Below are 19,009 nucleotides of genomic sequence, written 5' to 3' on the forward strand. Positions count from 1 at the left end.
TTTTGCCTACCAGAAGAGGTCCTTTAGCCCCCGCCGCGCGTCCCGATTCTTGGATCCCCCCCGCAGCCCCAGCCCCTCCCGGGCCGCGGGGAGCGGGTGGCCGGGGCCCCGACTCCCGCTGCAGACCTGGGTTGCCTCCGCGCGGCCCGCGAGCCCCTCCGCATTCGCATTCGGCTTCCAGGACACCCGACGACCGGCAGTCCCGTCTCCATCTGGGGCTCCTTTGGCTTGCCTCAGGCAATCCCGGGGCTTGCACCGGACTCAAGCCAGAGCCCCAGCCCCCGCCCCACCCCCTGCCTCGCAGGCCATCACGCATGCGCAAGTGCGCACGCACGCACAGATAGATGTGCCCAAACGGGGCATCTATCTTGTTCAATTATACTGTGGGTGTATCTATGCCTGGGAGTCGGACTGCTGAACCATACGCTACTTCCACTTTTAGTTCCTTCGGGAACCTCCATAATCTTTTCCATACCGGCTCTACCCACGCCCATTCCTACTCACCGTGGAGGAGAGTTCCCTTTGCTCCACATCTTCTCCAGCTTGGTTATTGACAGACATCGCAGTGAGGCCCAATCGGACTCATGTGAAGTGGTCCCTCCTTGGAGTTTGGAGTTGAGCCTCTCCAATCATTAGTGATGTGGAGCAAGATGACCTTTTGGAAATGCAGATGCAATGCTGTCACCTCCCTGCTCCAACGGCTCTCGTATTTTCCCAGCATATTGAAGATACGACCACTTCCCTTCAGGCTTGCTCCTCACGTTCTTCTCTGATGTCTTTTGCCTGGAATGCCCTCTGCACTCTTTGGCTTCCATCCCATAGGGCATTTTTCGTTTCTTGAATGTCCTAAGTTTCCCTGGTCACATAGCCTTCCAAGATGCTATTTTCCCTGCCTGAAATTCTTCCTGCATCTCAACCCTGGTTTACCTAGGTTCAACCTATGGACCTCAACGAAATGGTGCCTCTGGAAAGCCTTCCCTGACACCCAGGTTTTGTGGTGAGGGAAGAGGCCCCTCTATAGGTTCTCAAAGGATCTGCCTGTCATGTATCATTAGAGTCGTCTCAGTGAAAGCAGGAACTCTGTGTCTTCTTCTCTCCGCCTTCTATTCCCTGAAACTTATTACATGCCTCCTAGCTCATCGTAGGTGCTCAGTATTTACTTAGTGTGTGAAAGACAGAAAAGCTCTTGGAAGCCTCAAGGGGTCACTTGGCTCGGCACTTTTGATCTCTGTGTATATTTGGCGAGTCAATTCTTTCCTTTCCTGGGTTGATGTGTACACTATATTCGAGGCACAATCTAAGGCATGAAGACATATCCATGCATAGAGGTTCTTGCTTTCAAGGAACTCGTACAGCAGATTTCTACAAGTTAGGGCTTTTCAAATGCTCTAGAAGCATGTGAACGTTCAGTATGCTCCATTTTCATTTCAAAGAAAGATCGTTTGACTTCCATAGCAAAGGTGGAGACCTTCCAACGTTGAGTCCAAGACTTATACCTTGACCATTTCAGGCAAGTCTTGTGGTTCCTTCTGGAGGTGTGTGGCTCTTGCAGAAATGTGAAGATCTTCTGTTGGGGGCCAGAGTGAGGTACTCCGCCCATGGCAAAGGTCATGAGGAAGGAGGCTCGACATACGCAAAGGCGGGATCGAGCCTCAGGAGTCCCCCTGGAAATCCTCGAGCATCTACCCCCATAACCAGAGCCTGCCTACTTTACTACTTTGTGCTCACCTACACCTCTGACTTTACGGGGGGCTGTCCCCCACCACCTCTTTTGGAGAAGGAGTTAACTTAGAGCTCCAGTTTATAATAATTCCTGGGCGTGATAAGAGTGTTTTAACCTACAAACTCCTCTGAAGGTTCTCTGGCCTGCCTGACAGGCTTGTCCGGCCACATGTGATCGCTCACAGCCTCCCAACCGTGAGAGGCACAAGATGCTTTAAACCTTCTAAAAACAGGTTCCTTAGAAAAGTTAGAAAACTATTAGTATAAGTATAATGGGCTAATTAGAAATTGTGTTGGTGAAGGGTTTTTCATTTGTTGAGCCAATGTTTGTTGCTAAGTCTCCATATCCCCTGCCCTTACACACATTAATGAATATATAGAATTAACCTTTGATATTAATCACGTTAGACCTTAGGCTAAGTAAATTCTTTCCTTAACTAAAACCCACTACACCCTCACCCTGTAGGAATGTAACTTTATTTGGGTGGCGTCTGTTTTGAGAATAATCAGCCCTGGAGAAATAAGTGTCCTGATTGACTGACCGCTGTCACAAGGAGAGGGTCGTAAATTGTCAGCAGGGCCCCCTGGCCAGAAGATGATGTAACACCCCTAAGACCTCTGTATACATTTGTGTGAAGCACCTGACTTTAATGAAAGTCAGGACTGCTGTCCCCATGTGACTTTTGCATAACATCTCAGTGTATAAAAGTAGACCATGGAAAATAAAGAATTGGGATCAGTTTCTCAAAATACTGGTCTCCCCATGTCGCTCTCTCTCTCACTCTGGTTGAGTCTCCATCTGGAGCGCGGAACCCACCATGCTTACTAATTATGCCTGGGCTTCTAAGATCCGACCGGGGAGGCCTCAGTGTCTCCTCTCCTTCGGGAGAACGGAAGGACGCCTGCGGCCTACGTAAGTGGTGCAAACTTCTTGTCTTGAAGTTTTATTGGTCTCCCGCGTAAACCAAGCCACTCAGCCTCTTTTCTCCACTGAATTTTCCTACTGAGCTATCCTCATCCTATTACTCTTTATATCTTTGATAAAATATTTAAATAAATAAATAGGTCGCCGACACCGTCCCCGCTTCGAATACCCTGGATCAGCCGGGGCAGGACCCCGGCAATCTTCCATCGTCCTCAGACTTTGGTGTCATTTGCAATCATCCAGAAAGCTTCCAGGTCTAGGTTCCAGACCACCACCACACACAGTCAGTAGTCAACGGAGTGGATTCCAGGAATACGCATTGTTCACCGGCATTACCGTTGATATTGTTGCTGCACACTCAATGCAGTGGGCAGGGCCTGGATTGTCCACTGGGTCTCATGTGGAATGGAAAGAAGGGCTCCCCACCCCCCCACAGACCCCCCACCCCCACTGTTGACAGCCTTGTGACGAGAAACGGTCCCCGAAACAAGAATCAGACAAAGCAGAGAAGCCCAGATGATAGTCCTTGAGATGAAGGAACTAAGCAGCTGGTTGAGATGGCACCAAGGGGAAAGGTTGCTCTTTTTGTCTGCCCCTCTACTCCTTTCTTCCTGGACACCTTAGGGCTTCGTCATGGAGATTTGAAAGAAAGTGCACAAAAGTCATATGTGTTGTATCAAGATTTTGAATTTAACCATCTCTCAAAAAGGAAGAGAGCTTCACCTGCACATGTTTCTTTCAAAAACGTCCATTGCTTTTCAATTCTAGGGTTTCTCTCTTGCCTTGTTCACTTAGCCTTAATAGTAAAAATCAACGAAAACTACATAAAGATTCACAGATACCAAAAAGGACAGCTTCTGTTTCTGAAATCATCTTTCCATTTAGTAGAACACGAGCTCTATTCTTTGTATTTTGCCTAGGGAATTAGCAATGTCCTGGTTCAGATGGCAAGGTATCCCCACCCAGGAGATTGGGGTTCGATCCCTGGGTCCGGAAGATGCCTCCCGTAGAAGGAAATGGCAACCCACTCCAGTATCCTCGCCTGGGAAATGCCACGGACAGAGGAGCCTGATGGGCCGCAGTCCATGGGTCGTATCAAAGTTGGGCTCAACCCAGCAACTACGAACAGAAGTAATTCCAAAGACCACACTCAAGTGTGTGTGTGTGTGTGTGTGTGTGCGTGTGTGTGTGTGTGTATCTCCTCTTGCCGTCTTGGAGTCTGTCTCGGAATCTTCATGTATTTCTGCCTCTGTATCTCCTGACAGCCAGCCGCCGGCGCGTTCGTCTGGCCCCGGCCTCTCCCAGGCGCTCTGGTTCTGGCTGAGGAGCTTGCGCAGGCCAGCTGTCTCCCTTGGCGTGGGTGCGTGCGAGTGTCTGTGTGTCTGTCTGTGTGCCTGCCTGTGGCTCGTCTGCTCTCTCAGGAAGGTCGAGGGCTTGGCGTGGGGGCAAAGGGGGGGCCTCGGTAGTGCGAAGGGGAGGGGCTGAGGCGCTCCGCTCGACCGCGCCTTCCTGGCTTCTGGTGGGTTTGGGCACCGGACAGGTGCCGCGCAAGTTGGGCGCTCAAGTTTCGCTGCGCCTAGGCCCGCAGGAGGTTCAGAGGCCCCTGGGCCGCGGGGGTTGGGAGGCGGCGGGCGCCGAAGACCGACACCTCCGGGGCCGCGCGGGCCTGAGCAGCGCATGGGATCGGGGGGAGGCCCCGCTCAGCGAGCGCGGCCGGGTCTGGAGTGGCCGCGGGTGGGAGGGCGCGGATACCTCCGAACCCCTCATCTCAGCACCCAGGCCCCGCGCGCACGCGTATCCTGCCAGTTACTTCCTAGCACCAAACTGATTTTTCCTCAACATTGTTCAGTGCCTGTCATGGAGGGAAAGAGGGAGAGTTACTGAAAAAATATTCAAAGTCTCTTATAGGAAAATATTTTGAAATATTATATTTTAGAAGTATAGACTAGTAAATTTTTTTTAAAGTATTCATCCTATTATGTACAGGCTGTAAAATGCTATCAAGGGGCACTCTTGGATAAATACTTTAAAATATACGAGTCATTTTGGCCTGTGTGAAACAGACTAAATAGCCTAAGCCATGAGTTCCGTTTTAGTCTTAACTCAGATCAACTCGTGGTGGTGGTGGTGGTGGTGGTGGTCATTCGTTAAGTCGTGTCGGACTCCTTGTGACCCATGAACTGCAGCACGCCAGGCTTCCCTGTCCTTCACTATCAAAGAGCCCTGTCTTTTTCACTATCAAAGAGCCCTGTCTTTTTCGGCTACTGTTGTAAATCCCGTAGACTAGCTGATAAACAACAGAAAGTTGTTTCTTGTAGTCCTGGAGGCTGGGGAGTCCCAAGATCATCAGCAGGTGCCACGTCTGGTGAGTCATGTTTCCTGGTTCCTAGACTGCCTGCTGCTTCTCCCTGTCCTCGCAGCACGGGAGCCCATTCCTTCCTGGCCTGACCCCTCCCAGAGTGCCTGCCTCCTAGGATCATCACCACATGCGGGGTGAAGTTTGAGGGCCCATAAACTGTCAGCCCATTGCAGTCCCTAAGTATACTCTGCATTATTTCAGTCTTTTGAAATAATTCGAGCTTTCCTAATAGCCCAATACATGTTCTTTTTGTTATATGTTCGTTGGGCTCTTGAAAATAATATGTATCAGTGGGAATGCAGTGTTCCGTGTGTATCAGTTACATCAGGTATGTCACTCATGTAATTCAGCTTCCAGTAGCCACGTTGAGTAAAAGCAGAAGTAGGTGAAATTACCTGTAATATATTTTATTTTAACACACCCCAAATATTATCATTTCAGTGTGTAATCAACATGATAAAACCTAATGCAATAGTTCACGTTCTTTTTTTCATGCTAAGTCTTTAAAATCCAGCATGTGTTTCAGGCTTGCAGTGCATCTCATTGTAGAGCCAGCCACATTTCAGGTACTTCATGGTTGCTGGTGACTATGTACCAGGGAGCCCAGTTCCAGGAGAGATGTGTCTTTAACGTCTCCCACTGGGATTATGAACTCGGCTGTTACTCCTTTTCTATTTCTGTCAGTTTTTATGTATTGATATTTTGAGGTTATGTTATTAGGTACATTCAAGTTTAGAATCCTCATCTTCTTGCTAGACTGAACTTGTATCAGTATGAGATGTTCTTTTTTATTGCTAGTAATGCTTCTTTCTTTAGACATTATTTGACAGTGATGTTGCCACATCAGTTTTCTGTCCGTGTTAGCTTGGGTATCTTTTACTTTCACCTGTCTAAAAGACCTTCCATCTTAACATGTACCTCTGAATAGTGTATAGTTTTCACTGGAATCAGTTTGAGTATTGGCTCTGTTTATAATGTTGATATTTCAGTGTGTAGACACCATGTTGCTGTGTGATTTCTGTTTGTCCCACCTAGTCTGTGTTCTTTGCTCTTGCCTTCTTTTAGAAGTATGAAGTGTTTCTCTAGTTCTGTGCTCCTCTGTCAGGTTGTTGGGTGTACATTTGCAGACACAGCGTGTGTTTTACATTCAAGTCTAACTTAGTACTCTTACTGCCTCCCTGACACGACTGTTTCCTCCTTGTCACTGTCACACTTTAAACGGTTAGATATATTTTTGGCATTAACATCATTGTTTTGTAGAGTTAGTATTTACCCTCACAGTTACCTCATTGTTGGTCTTTACTTGTTTTTTATATTTCCATCAGAGACAACTTTTCTTTTTCCCAAAGCACTGCCTTAATATTTTTTTTTAGTTCATGTGTGTGGGTGATGAGTTGTCTCATTTCCATTTGCCCTCAAAGTCTCTATTTTGCTTTCACTTTCGAAGAGAGTTTTTGTTGGATGTAGAATTCCAGGTTGGTGGTTATTTGTTTTTCAGCATTTTACAGATGCCAGTCCATTATCTTCTCACTTCCTTGTTCTTGGAAAGTCAGCTCTCAGTGTTGTTGTGCCGTTAAAAGCCACACCCTTTTTCCTCTGAGTGCTTGAACATTTGCTTCTTGCCTTAGGCACCCGCAGAGCTGCTGAAACCAATGTGTGGTTTTCATTTTTGACTCAATGGTCTGATTCTTGAACCAACTCTTACCACTGTCCCTGTCAGTCAGTTCAGTCGCTCCATGTCTGACCCGTTGCAACCCCATGGGCTGCAGCACGCCAGGCTTCCCTGTCCATCACCAACTCCTGGAGCTTGCTCAAGCTCATGTCCATCGAGTCGGTGATGCCATCCAACCAGCTCATCCTCTGTCGTCCCCTTCTCCTCCTGCCTTCAGTCTTCCCCATCATCAGGTTCTTTTCCAATGAGTCAGCTCTTTGCATCAGGTGGCCAAAGTATTGGAGCTTCAGCATCAGTCTTTCCAATGAATATTCAGGACTGATTTGCATTAGGATTGACTGACTGATTGGATCTCCTAGTAGTCCATGGGGCTCTCAAGAGTCTTCTCCAATTCCCCAGTTCAGAAGCATTGATTCTTTGGCATTCAGCCTTCTTCATGGGCCAACTCTCACATCCATACATGACTACTGGAAAAACCATAGCTTTGACTAAATGAACCTTTGTTGGCAGAGTAACGTCTCTGCTTTTTAATATGCTGTCTAGATTTGTCATAGGTTTCCTTCCGAGGAGCAAGCATCTTTTAATTTCACCATCTGCAGTAATTTCGGAGCCCAAGAAAATAAAGTGTGTCACTGTTTCCACTGTTTTCCCATTTATTTGCCATGAAGTGATGGGGCTGGATGCTATGATCTTCATTTTTTGAATGTTGAGTTTTATGCCAGCTTTTTCACTCTCCCCTTTCACTTTCACTAAGAGGCTCTTTAGTTTCAGCCCCTGGAGGCATTTCTTATTCCCCTTTCTGTCTTTTCTCCACCATGAGGGTCCCCATTTATAGTTTTTAACAACATAGTTTAACAACAGATTCCTTCAATACATTCTATCCCTTTTCCCTCTTATATATATATTGTAACCGATCCGTCCTTCAGTTCACTGATCGTCTCTTCAGCTACATCCAATCTGATGTTAAGCCCAGAGACTGAGTTCTTAAATTCAGTCACTGTTATTGTAAAGTTCTAGATTGGTTTTGATTCTCAGAAATTTTTCCTTTTGTCAAGTATATTTTTGAACAGGTGACATTTGCATCTGATACCTCTAGCATACCTCTGATACGCTGATATATATCTCATACCTCTGGATCTGGTTCAGTTCTTTTTCTCTTGGTCCTGTTTGTTGTTACACCCTCTTTTGCTTGTTTGGTTGCATGTTGGACATTATGTTTGGAAAACCCTAGAGGTTCTGAGTGATGCTGCGTTCTCCAGAGTTTCCTCTGACGCAGACCTCCAGTGGGGACAGAGCTGTCTGTTCACTCAGGGCCTGAGGGACTTGAGGCTTGGGGGTCCTTTTAAGCTCAGTCTCAGCAGCCTTCACCCACCTTCCCCCCGACCCCAGGGAGGAGCTTTCCAGCGTCTCCAGTGTCTGGAAGCCTGGGGTGCCTCCCAGGGCCCCGCGTTCTCGGCAGGTCCTGAAGCCCACCGTCTCTCCTGAGCACCAGGAAGTGACTGATAGTCAGCGCTCAGCCGGTTTGGGCAGAGTGTTGGGTACGTTTTCTGACATCCAGACTGACTCGTCAGGCCTGCGCTTGACTTTTTGTCTCCACAGCCCAAGGAACCCTCCAGAGCTGTGTTAGCCAGCCCCCTCTGCTTGACTTTTTCCCTTCCTTTTCTTCACAGAGTCAGCTTTGCTCAGATGCCCCGAGGGAACGAGCGGCCCTCTCAGTCTCCAGCTCCCTCACTGAGCTTCGCTTGTGTTTGAAATCTTGGATTGTGGCTGCCTAAGGACCTCTTTTAAACCTTATTTAGCTTTTCTAGCTCTTGGTAGGCTGACCTACAAGATGCTTGCGTCTGTCACTGGAAGTGGAGACACCCTGGGGGGGGGGTCTTCTGTCATCTGAAGCCACATGTAACAGTCACAGTAATTGTCTTGATCAAGTTAATTTGATACCAGGGAAAACAAGAACCAGGGGTCCTTGCTTGGTACCCATGGCTGTGTTTCTGGTCAGAGTCCCCAGCTTGCCTGGGCTGTTTCAGTGCCACGTGAACTTGGGAAGGAGGTGGAGCAGGCGGCCCACGCGGCCTGGAGACAGAGGAGCCGGTCTCCCCTCTGCCCTTGCCCCTGGCGGCCCAGGGCAGGCCTTGCATTGCCGGGCTGCTGGTGGTGGAGGCCAAGGCTGAGGAGGGAGGGGTTACGTGACCTGTATTCTGTGACATGGTCACACGTGGGTTTTCTTTTTCAGTTTGAAAAAATGACTGCTTTTAGTCTTCCCTCCAGTTTCACTTTAAGGTGGAAAATGAAGATTTTATTCGTAAAGTTGAGCACAGTGACCTTACAGTCTTTTTGAAAGCAACAGTTGATGTTTTAAGAACACATCTCAGAGAACTCCAGTAGATAAAGCTAAAAAAAGAGAACGTGTTCAGGGTGAACTGCGGGCAGGACCCCAAACTGTACCCTGTCTCTCCCAGAGTGTGTAATTGCTGAGATGGGTGGATATAGGACCCAAAGCACCCTGGGGACCGAGGTCCTCAAATGACAGCAGAGGGCCGGGCTGAGCCAGGAGCAAGTGGCCTGTGCCCTGGCGAGTGGAGAACCGCGAGGGTGGGAGTGGAGCCAGGAGAGGGGTGGGAGACTCAGGCGGGGTCTGGGAGGTGCTGGCTGTCGCGGCTCGAGGCAGGGACACCCCTGAACCTCCACCATGCAGTCCCCACGGGGCAGAGTCGTCTGGCAGCCGAGGGTCGAAGTAAAGAGGGCGAGTTCACAGCAGGTTGAATGAACCCCTGTACCCACTGTGGGTTCATTTTAAGTGCCTGGAGTGAGGTTGGTCAAGCCCTTGCTGAGCTCGAGTGAGGGTTCCGACAGGGAGGACCGAGCTCAGGGTGAGAGTGAGGGGCAGCTAGCGTGGTGAGTCCTCCTCAGCTGAGTGGGTTCTGGGGACGCCCTTGAGTTCAGGGCTGCCCTTTCAGTAGCCTCACTGGAGGCTTGTTTGGGGGGTAGAGGGGGCAGAAGCCCACTTAGAAGACGTGCTCATTCCCAGGGGTGGTGGTTTCTGAAGGAGTTTATACTGGTTGGTTCGACTGTGACCCAGTACCTTGCAGGGTCGTATTTGACAGGGGGCCTGAGCTGTGGGCACAGCCTGCCTTCTCCTGCACTCCGCACTCAATTGTTGACTTTTTGGCAGCCCCTCTCCCCTCTCTGCACCCTTGACAGTGGACCTGAGCCCAGCCCCCCTGTTGCCACGGAGCCCCTTGTGACCGAGTGGGTTCCAGTTCTGGGCTCCTGGGAGATGTGCTGGAGGCGGAGCCTTCATGCCATTTGGTGGTCATAGTGTGAGAGCAGTGGTCATAGTGTGAGAACGGTGTGTGTGAGAGTGGTGTGTGAGAGCAGTGTGTGTGAGAGTGGTGGTCGTAGTGTGAGATTGGTGGTGATAGCTCGGTAGCCGAGGTATCCTACCGTGAAACAGCGGTTGCCCCCGAGTCGGGGGCTGCCCCTATCCGCGAGGATGGGTCGCAGAAGGGCCCGCCTTTGGGCGTTATTCCAGCGCTGCAACCCCAAGGCAAAGGCGAAGACTAGGAAGGACTTGGCCTCGGCCCACGTCCTGGAAGCAGAGCAGCCTGAGGTGAGAGCAGCCGGGGGCTGGGCCCGTCAGATTGGCCCTCACCCGGCGAAGCATTGGGGTTGTGTTTCATTTTGTTAGCATGGTTGTGGGCCCTGCCGGCCAGGGCATTCTGGCCTTAGTGGGCAGGATCGACCCCAGCAGGTTTACCTTGTAAGAGGTTGTGCAGTTGCTGCATGGAGGATGGGCGGGGGCCCCACAAGAAGGGAAACACTGGCTGGAGAAGTCACTGGGGCACATGGACTGAGCTATAGAGTCAGTCCTTGAAGCAGAAAGGGTAAGGCCCTTAATGTCTCCCTTCTTGCAAAGAAAGGATATACGGGCTGGAGGAATCTCTGGGGCATGAGGATCAAGCTAGAGAGTCAGTCCTTGAAGCAGAACGGCTAAGCCCGTTAATGTCTCCCATGTTACAAAACACACACCAGTGTGTCCAGTATTTTAATGACAGGTACCTACTGCTTACGTGTATGACATACACCCTCATAGCTACACATGTCTACTGCATGCCTCTTACAAGTGCTGGGCACTGTTCTGGGTGCTGAAAACTCAGTATGTAGTAGTGGATACGTAGCCCAGGATTTTTTTAATTTCTGCAAAGAAAAATAGAAGAACGAAAGACCCCGTGTGGTTCAGTTTGAGCAAGTTCACCACGTGGATGGCCCCGCATGCACGCAAATTGTGGTAAAGTACATATAACATAAATTTAACATTTTAACCGGTTGATTGAATGACTGGGTGGCTTCTGTGGAGTCAGGCTAACAGATGGCTTTGAGGTGCCATCCGCCTTTTTCCCAGAGGAACACTCCAAAGCCTCGTGGCCTTGTAGACCTTCCTTTTTTTCTTCACTTTCCCCAGTGGCTCCAGGTCTGTGTGTCGTTTAAGAATCTCTTTATCCACTTTGTTGTTAGGTTTACGTTTTGGAAAGTTTCTCAAATGTCCCTGGGTCTTGAGAAGGCAGGCTTGGATTCCAGGTTCTCTCCTGCCGCATGCCTGCCAGGTCGAGGTGGAGGCTGAAGGCCGGTCTGAGTTGTGGTGGTCTGTGTGGTCTTGGGGTCAGTGGACCCCTCTTCTCTGGAGGGGCATGGAGATCCTTTGTGTGGAGCCTGGAGAGACTTGGCAGGGTCAGTCTTCACAGTCTCGCTCTCTTTTTAATTTATGTTTGCATTTAGTTTCTCATTTAACTGTTTTCTAGGAATTTCCAACTCCCGAAGGATACACCTACAGGGAGCAGCTTTGTAAAGCCAAAGAGGAAATCGCTCAGCTGAAAGCTGAAAGAAACAACACCAGGGTCAGTAGGGGGATTCTCACGTGTTGACATTTGCCCCGCGGGGGTCACCGCTGGCCTCCGTGTGCTGTCTTTAAACTTTGTCTGATTTTCAAGTCATTTTCCACATCTTCCCGCTGAACAGACCAGGGTGGATCAGTTCTGGGTTCTCATACCTTGCTTCAAATTTCTGATGAGAGCTAATGTAATTTTAGTACATATGAGGGGGGAGTTCTCTTAACTTACATTTTTGTCCACGCTACACTTTGTGTGGGATCTTAGTTCCCCGACCAGGGGTTAAAACCCATGATCCTTGAAGAAGTGTGGAGTCTTAACTACTGGACCCCTGGGGAAGTCCACTCTAACTTTCGACGGAACTGGCAGGATTCCGACGTGCCTTAGCATGTTTCCGGCTATAGCGTGAGGCTGAGAGGAGTTATCGGCCCGGAATTCAAGCATGAGGTTGAAGGTGTTCCTTTGGCCCTGCCCTGCAGCTGCTGCTGGAGCACCTGGAGTGCCTGGTTTCGCGATATATTCCACCCGTCGGGATGACAGCAGGCAAGCGGCAGGCGCAGTCCCCAGCCGGCATGAGGAGTGAGGTGGAGGTGCTCAGGGCGCTGAAATGGCTCTTTGAACACCACAAGGCCCTGGACGAGAAGGTACCAGCCATCCGGCCGTCCTGGATTTGTACACTTGCTGCCTTGTTAGGCGGATGATGCACATATTTATGTAACTAGTTGACTTTTGAGCGTCTTGAATTCTTGTATATACATTTTTTTCTGTAAGAATTCAGAGTTTTATATGGTTAAAAAGCGTTGCCTGCATACATGCTCAGTCGTGTCCGAATCTTTGCAACCCTGTGGACTGTAGCCCACCATGCTCCTCTCTTCATGGGGCTTCCCAGTCATGAATACTGGAGTGGGTGGCCATCTTCTACTCTAGGGAATCTTCCTGACCCAGGGATCGAACCTGCCCTCGTGCATTGGCAGGCGGATTCTTTACCACTGAGCCACCTGGGAAGCCCCCAGTTAAAAAGTATTAGTTGGCATGAATGTCTCAAGATTTATTATATTCTGTATATCAATTTGCAGTTAAAAACTGGGTAATAATTAATTTAGGAGAACATTTTGTTCTCTCAAACTTAGAATTTAAAGCTGTTAACAAGCAGATTCTCTTGATGTTAAGATCAATGAGAGACATTCAAGGTATTCTGTGACAGTATCCATGTATTAGGGTGAGTATACACTAAGAAGTGTACTAACGTATATACACACATCAACACACAGTGACTCGGCCCCTTTGATTTGAGTTGAGAGCGTGATTACGAGTAGCACTCGAAAGGTGTAGTTTGTTAGAAGAAGAATTAGGTGCCACACATAAAGAGGTAAGTTTGATCAGTCTTTGTGTAATTTCCGTGAAGGGTTTGTCATTTGAATCCTTTCATTTTAAAAAAGAATGAAGGCTGTAGTGGTGGGCATCAGATGTTATTTATCTTTCTGATTGAGGACCCGCCCACCAGGGTTATTTTAATGAGTAGTAAACTAGACTTGTGGCTCAGAGTTGCAGGATCTCTTAAGTACCCCTTTGTCCAGTAGAAGACAAATTCTGACTCTAATCACCTGGTGGTATTCGGGATGGATAGCATCACCATGTATTTTCTTTTTATGTTGTGTTTTCAGTTTAGAGTTGAGTTTTCCAGGTGGAGTTTTGCTGTCTTTACTTATTTCTTAACTCTGATTCAATTTTTTTGGTTTTAGCAGATGATTCTTTCAGAGGAGAATAACCAGGAAAAGATACTAACGGACAGGGTGCTTGATGTACATCATGAGCAAGAAAACATGCCAAACGCCAATGGAAAGGCAAGTCCTTGGTCTCGCTCTCTGTCTGGTTCTCGTCTTACCATCCAGTCTGTGCGGGGCTGTTGGGACCTCTCACCGATGCACCATGTAGGTTTGAGTGGCCACGAGGGTCCTGTGAGCTCCCAGAGCGCAGAAGGCAGTTTTGACCTCACAGATTGCCCGGAAGTACTGTGTTCCCTCCCTCCCAAAACCAGGCTGTGTAAGGCTTCCTTTCCCCCTTAGAGACCCTCCGACGGCTCTCTAAGCCACAAGGAAGACATGGTTAAGAAGATGGAGCTCCAGGAAATCATAGAGAGGCAGTTGCGGGAGCAGAGCCAGATGGAGGAGCGCCTGGCAGCCCTCTCTGCCCACGTGAAACATCTGGAGGAGGACCTGGACACGGCCAGGAAGGACCTCCTCAAGTCCAAGAACATGAACAGAAAACTTGAGCAGGACATCCGCGAAGTGAGTGACTGCAGCTGTGTCTGTTGTCCTGAGGTGGAATGTGGGTTTCTTGTTCTCCCGGGGATCTCAGCCTTGGGATGGCTGCGTGAGTAAGAGCAGAGCACTGGACAGACCACAACTGGCTGCCTCCCTGCCTCCGCGTCGAGGTCTCTGGGGTAGAAGAGGCCTGGTCCAGGCGGTCCGTTGGCAGTGGACCAACATGAGGGCAGCCCTGACGCTGTGCCGCACCCTGGGTGTGGACTCCTCATTTCCACAAGTTCTAGGGGGCCCACTGTGTTCCTTTTTTAAAAATTCATTCATCCATTCATTCATTTATTGGCGTATAGTTGCTTTACACTGCTGTGTCAATTTCTGCTGTACAGCAAAGTGAATCAGTCATCTATCTATCTATCTATTTACGTGTCTGTCTCTCTTTTAGATTTCCTGCCCATTTGCTTCACCACAGAGCACTGAGCAGACTTCCCTGTGCTGTACACTAGGTCCTCACTCGTTGACTTTATGTGTAGTATCAGTGCTGTATATATGTCAACCCGAGTCTCCCGGTTCATCCCCGCCCCCCCCCCCCCCCCGCAACTGCCTGTCGAATGTGTTCCTGATGATGCTGAAATTTGCTTCTGATTCACTCAGGCGAGTCTGGTGACACCTGTGGAGCCTGTTCTCTCGGAGAGATGGGAGCATGCTGTGTGGGCTCTGCTGAGGCAGCTTGCCTGGCCATCTTCTCGAGTTTTCTGAGGTTCCGCTCCTTGAAGGGATGTGTGACAGTGATACCGGCGGTCAGACAAGTCGAGTGGTGTTTGCTCACCCTCAGATCCTCAGGCCCGAGCTGTGTAACCATGTGGAATCGTGATGTCTCTGGCGGTCATGTCTGCGGGTGTCCTGATTTATGAGAAACTCCCTAGCGGTCACTGTGAAAACAGAGAGTGCTGGGGACTCAGGCCTCTTCCTGTGAGCCTCGCCTCTCCTCTGTGCACAGACAGACAGCACCCACCCGGCCCACCCCTCTCCCGTGAGACCGTCTCAGAGAGAACCCCTCCAACATGTGGTACAGCAGGTGTACTTGTTTAGTAGCTTGGTGTGAGTAATTCTGTGTGAGAACTCAAAACAGAAATATTTGCACAGGTTTGCATAAGCTATTCACACTACTCTTTGGCAACAGGAGATTAGGTGGCACAGTTTAATACGTATAGAATTCTAGAAAACGCGTTTTCAAGACCTTTCACTTTTAAAGTTAGGACTTTGCTCGCACATTGGTTACTTAGTGACCAGGGAGGGACCTGAAGTGGATTTTGAAGTGGCGGACAGGAGTTGCACCAGCAGCAAGTTCTGGTCCTGGTTTGAGCGTTTCATCCATGTGGTGTAACTCTGCTTTTGAAGAACTAGGCTTGAGAAGGCTGCTCCCAGTTGTGTACAATTTGACTTCTGTTTCCACTCGTTAATATTCTACTTTAATTCTGAGGAAATTGCATGAGACTTTTCCAACTTTCACTCGAGGAAACGAGCCTCAGAGCTCCCCGTTGGATCTGTTGAAGGTCCCTCCTTGTTCTGGGTCAAGCCCGCCTGTATGGTGTAGCAGACAGAGGTCCTGACTTCATGCCAGATACCTTCCCTCCTAGAATTCTTGGAATAACAGGGTAGTTTAGTATACTTTTCGTTTGCTGTTTGGGTTTATGATGTAGAAAAGAAGCTTGGTAAACCAAGTGGCTGGACAGAACGTTAAGACAGATGGGTGCCAATCGTGACCTTTGGGATAGGCACATTTTTGCTCACGTCCGAGAAAACTGCCGTGTCTAGGATTTTTATTCTGAGGATGTTAACTTTATGTTTGATTTGAAACTTAGGACGACATCAGTAATAAACTTGAAAATGAAATTGCAAATAAGGATTCTAGGCATCGACAGGTAATGGCTTTTATGAACCGTGTCTGACTTTTATAGTAGTGAATTACTGAGGAAGGAAGGTAAAGATCTTTCCATGTGACTCCCACATTGGAAATCAAGTCCCAGTGTAAAGTTCTTATGACCCTAAAATACTGTGTTCAAAAGTGTGGATGTACTTCATGGTAAATCAGCTGTACTGGAAGGAAATACATTTTTAAAAAATTGCGGGTGACTGCAACTTACAGGTTTGAATTATTTGGGACTTGGTTTAACCATTTTGTGGAATTCCATTCCTGACTCTTTTGTTTTACTTGAAGGTGAATCTGTTGGCTTGTTAGAGTTGTTACCGAAAGAGTAGAGAGCAGCAGGGAACTTCACGGCAGCTGGCTGCCTGTTGGGAACTGGGGTCACTGTGACAAAAGGCAGGGTTAGAGCTCCGGTCTGATTAGGGTTTGTACTTCCTGTGGTGTGGTGAGCCTTACTCGCTCCTGTTCCCGAGTGGTCTCAGATAATCAGGACTTAACCAGGAAAACCAAATCTGGCTTCTCCAAAACAAAGTGAGTCAGTCTGGTGCGTGCCAAAGTGTATCATTGTCCCCACCCCAAAAATAAAATACTAGAAAGCCATTGAAAAGTATGATGGGGAATGCTAATTAAAAGCATCACGATATACAAAATAATGGCTGTAAAAGGCAGATCAGAAAATACTATGTACCATATGCTATTGTTTTCTGCGGGTTTTAAAGCATAGCATATTGTTTGTGTACGTACATAGAGGAATACGCACACAGAAAAAGTAAGAAAGCTGCTTAGAAACAAACGCTAACCTCTCAGGAACCTGAGCTTATAGATAGTTTAATTTTTTTCTTTTTTAAAAAGAATCTGTCTAAATGTTCTACATTGAAAGTTTTTCAGAGTAAGAAGATCTGTTAAAAGAATAATCGTGCATTTACAAATACTAGTTGACTGGCATTTCACCAGGCATGCTCTTCTCAGGTCTGTATTTCAGAGGAGATGAAAGCCATATTTTGGCTTACACGCCCGTAGCCATCTGCGGTCGGTAGGGTTCCGTCTAAATGATGATTCTGGTGACGTTTTAAGAAGGGTCTGTAGTGAACCCTTCTTCCCTTAACTTGTCAATAAGAATGAATAAGATTCTACAGATCTTCTTTAATATAGAAGAACTTTTTTTTTTTTTTTTAAGATGTCCTTGGGGAATGTTTAGGAAAAGCAAATACTCTGGCAGGAGGTGTTCTGCTCACTGAGACCAAGCCCAGGAACACTGAGAGAAAATATACCCTGAGGGAGCTTCCGAAACAGAATGAATCCACTAGACACGTGCATTTAGGTTTTGTCTCAGCTTACTTAAAGCGACAGTGGCTACACCTCTCGGCCTGTGTTGATCCTCTGCTCTCCCTTTGTAGACAGAGGATAAGAACCGCCAGTTGCAGGAGCGCCTGGAGCTGGTAGAGAAGCTGCAGCAGAGACTGCGGAGGGCAGAGACGCTGCCCGAGGTGGAGGCGGAGCAGGCGCAGAGGGTGGCCTCGCTCTCCAAGGTGCTGCTTTGGGTCCCTGGGGGGCGGGCACAGGGAGGGCCTGTTCCCCTGCTCTCCCACCGAGCCCCTGCCCATGCTGCTCAGTCCACACAGGAGCGCAGACATGGGGGTCGTGCTGCCCGTCTGAGATGGGAGCGCTCCCTGAGTGTCAGGCACGCCCCACTTCTGCGTCATCCCTACGTTAATTTCCCTCCAGTTTTGTCCCGAGTTCTGTGTGTCCCTAGGACGCTTCAGCTCCGAGTCACTGCTGCTCAGAGTTCAGTCAGCCACTCAAAGCCTAGCAGGATAGAGACCTAGAAAAATCCCATTCTCGTTTAAGAGATGGCCAAAATAGCTCTGTAATGAACACAGTTTTAAGTTGTTATCCATACACTTGTTAAAGAAGTCCCAGCAGGGCACGTGCAGACCCGAGGCCCCACTCCCCACTCGCCGTCCCCAGAAGCCCGTGGGTGAGAGGCCATGTCCTTGGGATGTGGCGCTGCTGGGGGCACCGACCCCATTGCCAGCCAGCCAGCCACCCTGTCCTTCTGACGGGAAAGGTGTTGCCCTGCGCTGCTGGTGGGCACTGGCTGAACATAGAGAGTCGGGCCGGGTCTGTGCTGACGTGGCTGTCGGAAGCCTTGCCAGGAGCTCAGTGAGTGCCCGAGGGGCCATCACGTCGCGGGAGGCCGCCAGTGTCCGGTGCTCACAGACCCTCCCAGAGCAGGGTCACTAACAGCCGCCAGGGGGCACCCTTCTGCCTGTGATCTTCCTCTCCAGGCTTGGTTTCTCCTCTCCCCTGGCATCTCTGCTGTCCATCCCCAGTCGGCCTTGTAGTCCGACCTTTTGTCTTCCGGAAGCTCTACCACTCAGGAGGCTAAACGGTTCGAACTTCCTTCCCAGCTTAGGAAGGTAGAACGTGTGCCTCGGGTTTGCCGCTGTCTGCTGCCCACGCGGGCTCGCCACAGGCAGTCAGAGGAGGGAGCGCAGCGGCCGTGGGTGTGGGGCCTGGGGCACGGGGAGCACGTCTCCTCTCACGAGCTGGTCACCAGCATCCTCCGTGAGCCATGTGTCACACACGAAGCCGCGCAGGCTGTGTGAGCAGGCATGCGGGCATGCCCCGGCGAACCCAGGGCCCGTGGTTCGCACAGAGCATGGCCCGCTTGCCGCCCCTGCGATCACAGCCCGCGTGCTGTCAGGACAGGGTTGTTGTGAGCGGAGCTGACGCTGTTCTTGGCCGACAGGCAGGAGAGAGAGACACAGCAGCATCGAGGATAGGCTGCGCCAGATGGAGGCCCAACTGGAGGCAAAGAACAAGGAGCTGCAGCGGGTGCCTGTGCTGACAGGGAGGCGGCGTCTGGGCAGTAGACGTGGCTTGGGCGGGGCCAGCACTGCCTTTCTCCACCAGTCCCGTCTCTGGCATCGAGTGTGTGCCTGTGTGGCCCCATCTGCTGATCCGGGCACCCACCTCCTTGGGAGCAGGGCCAGAGGTGGTCGCCCATAGGCAGTGGGTAGGAGCCAGGGCTTCCCCACATTCAAAGAGGCTGCTTGTTGCTCTGACCAGCCAGTCCGGGGAGCTGCTTGGGATACAGGTGGACCTCCCAACTGCCCCTCAGACAAACCTAGGGGTGCCAGCCTGGGGCCCATGAAACTGAAGGCATGGCACCCAGGTGTGGAGCCTGCTTGCCTCGGACGTGGCGCTGGAGTCCCACATGCCAAACCGCTGGTCCAGACACGGTGTATGTG

General features: G+C 49.7%; 1 protein-coding gene and 1 long non-coding RNA gene across 2 annotated transcripts; both read left to right on the forward strand.

Annotated features, from left to right (window-relative positions):
• The first annotated feature begins 11,477 nt into the window (after nucleotides 1-11,477).
• Nucleotides 11,478-13,392, forward strand: LOC113889047. Its single transcript, XR_003510145.1, has 3 exons — nucleotides 11,478-11,573; nucleotides 12,044-12,208; nucleotides 13,310-13,392. It is a non-coding gene; the product is annotated as an uncharacterized LOC113889047 (long non-coding RNA).
• A 160-nt stretch (nucleotides 13,393-13,552) lies between these two features.
• LOC113889045 (liprin-alpha-1-like) lies at nucleotides 13,553-18,627 on the forward strand (the record flags this gene model as incomplete). The annotated part of the gene is made up of 4 exons (XM_027535939.1): nucleotides 13,553-13,852; nucleotides 17,153-17,296; nucleotides 18,167-18,323; nucleotides 18,508-18,627. Coding segments are annotated over exons 1-4 (607 nt in total), but the record flags the coding sequence as incomplete, so codon positions are not given.
• Between the last annotated feature and the right edge of the window lie 382 nt (nucleotides 18,628-19,009).

This window comes from Bos indicus x Bos taurus, unplaced genomic scaffold (assembly GCF_003369695.1).
Source record: "Bos indicus x Bos taurus breed Angus x Brahman F1 hybrid unplaced genomic scaffold, Bos_hybrid_MaternalHap_v2.0 tig00003492_arrow_arrow_obj, whole genome shotgun sequence".
NCBI classification, from domain to species: Eukaryota; Metazoa; Chordata; class Mammalia; order Artiodactyla; family Bovidae; genus Bos; species Bos indicus x Bos taurus.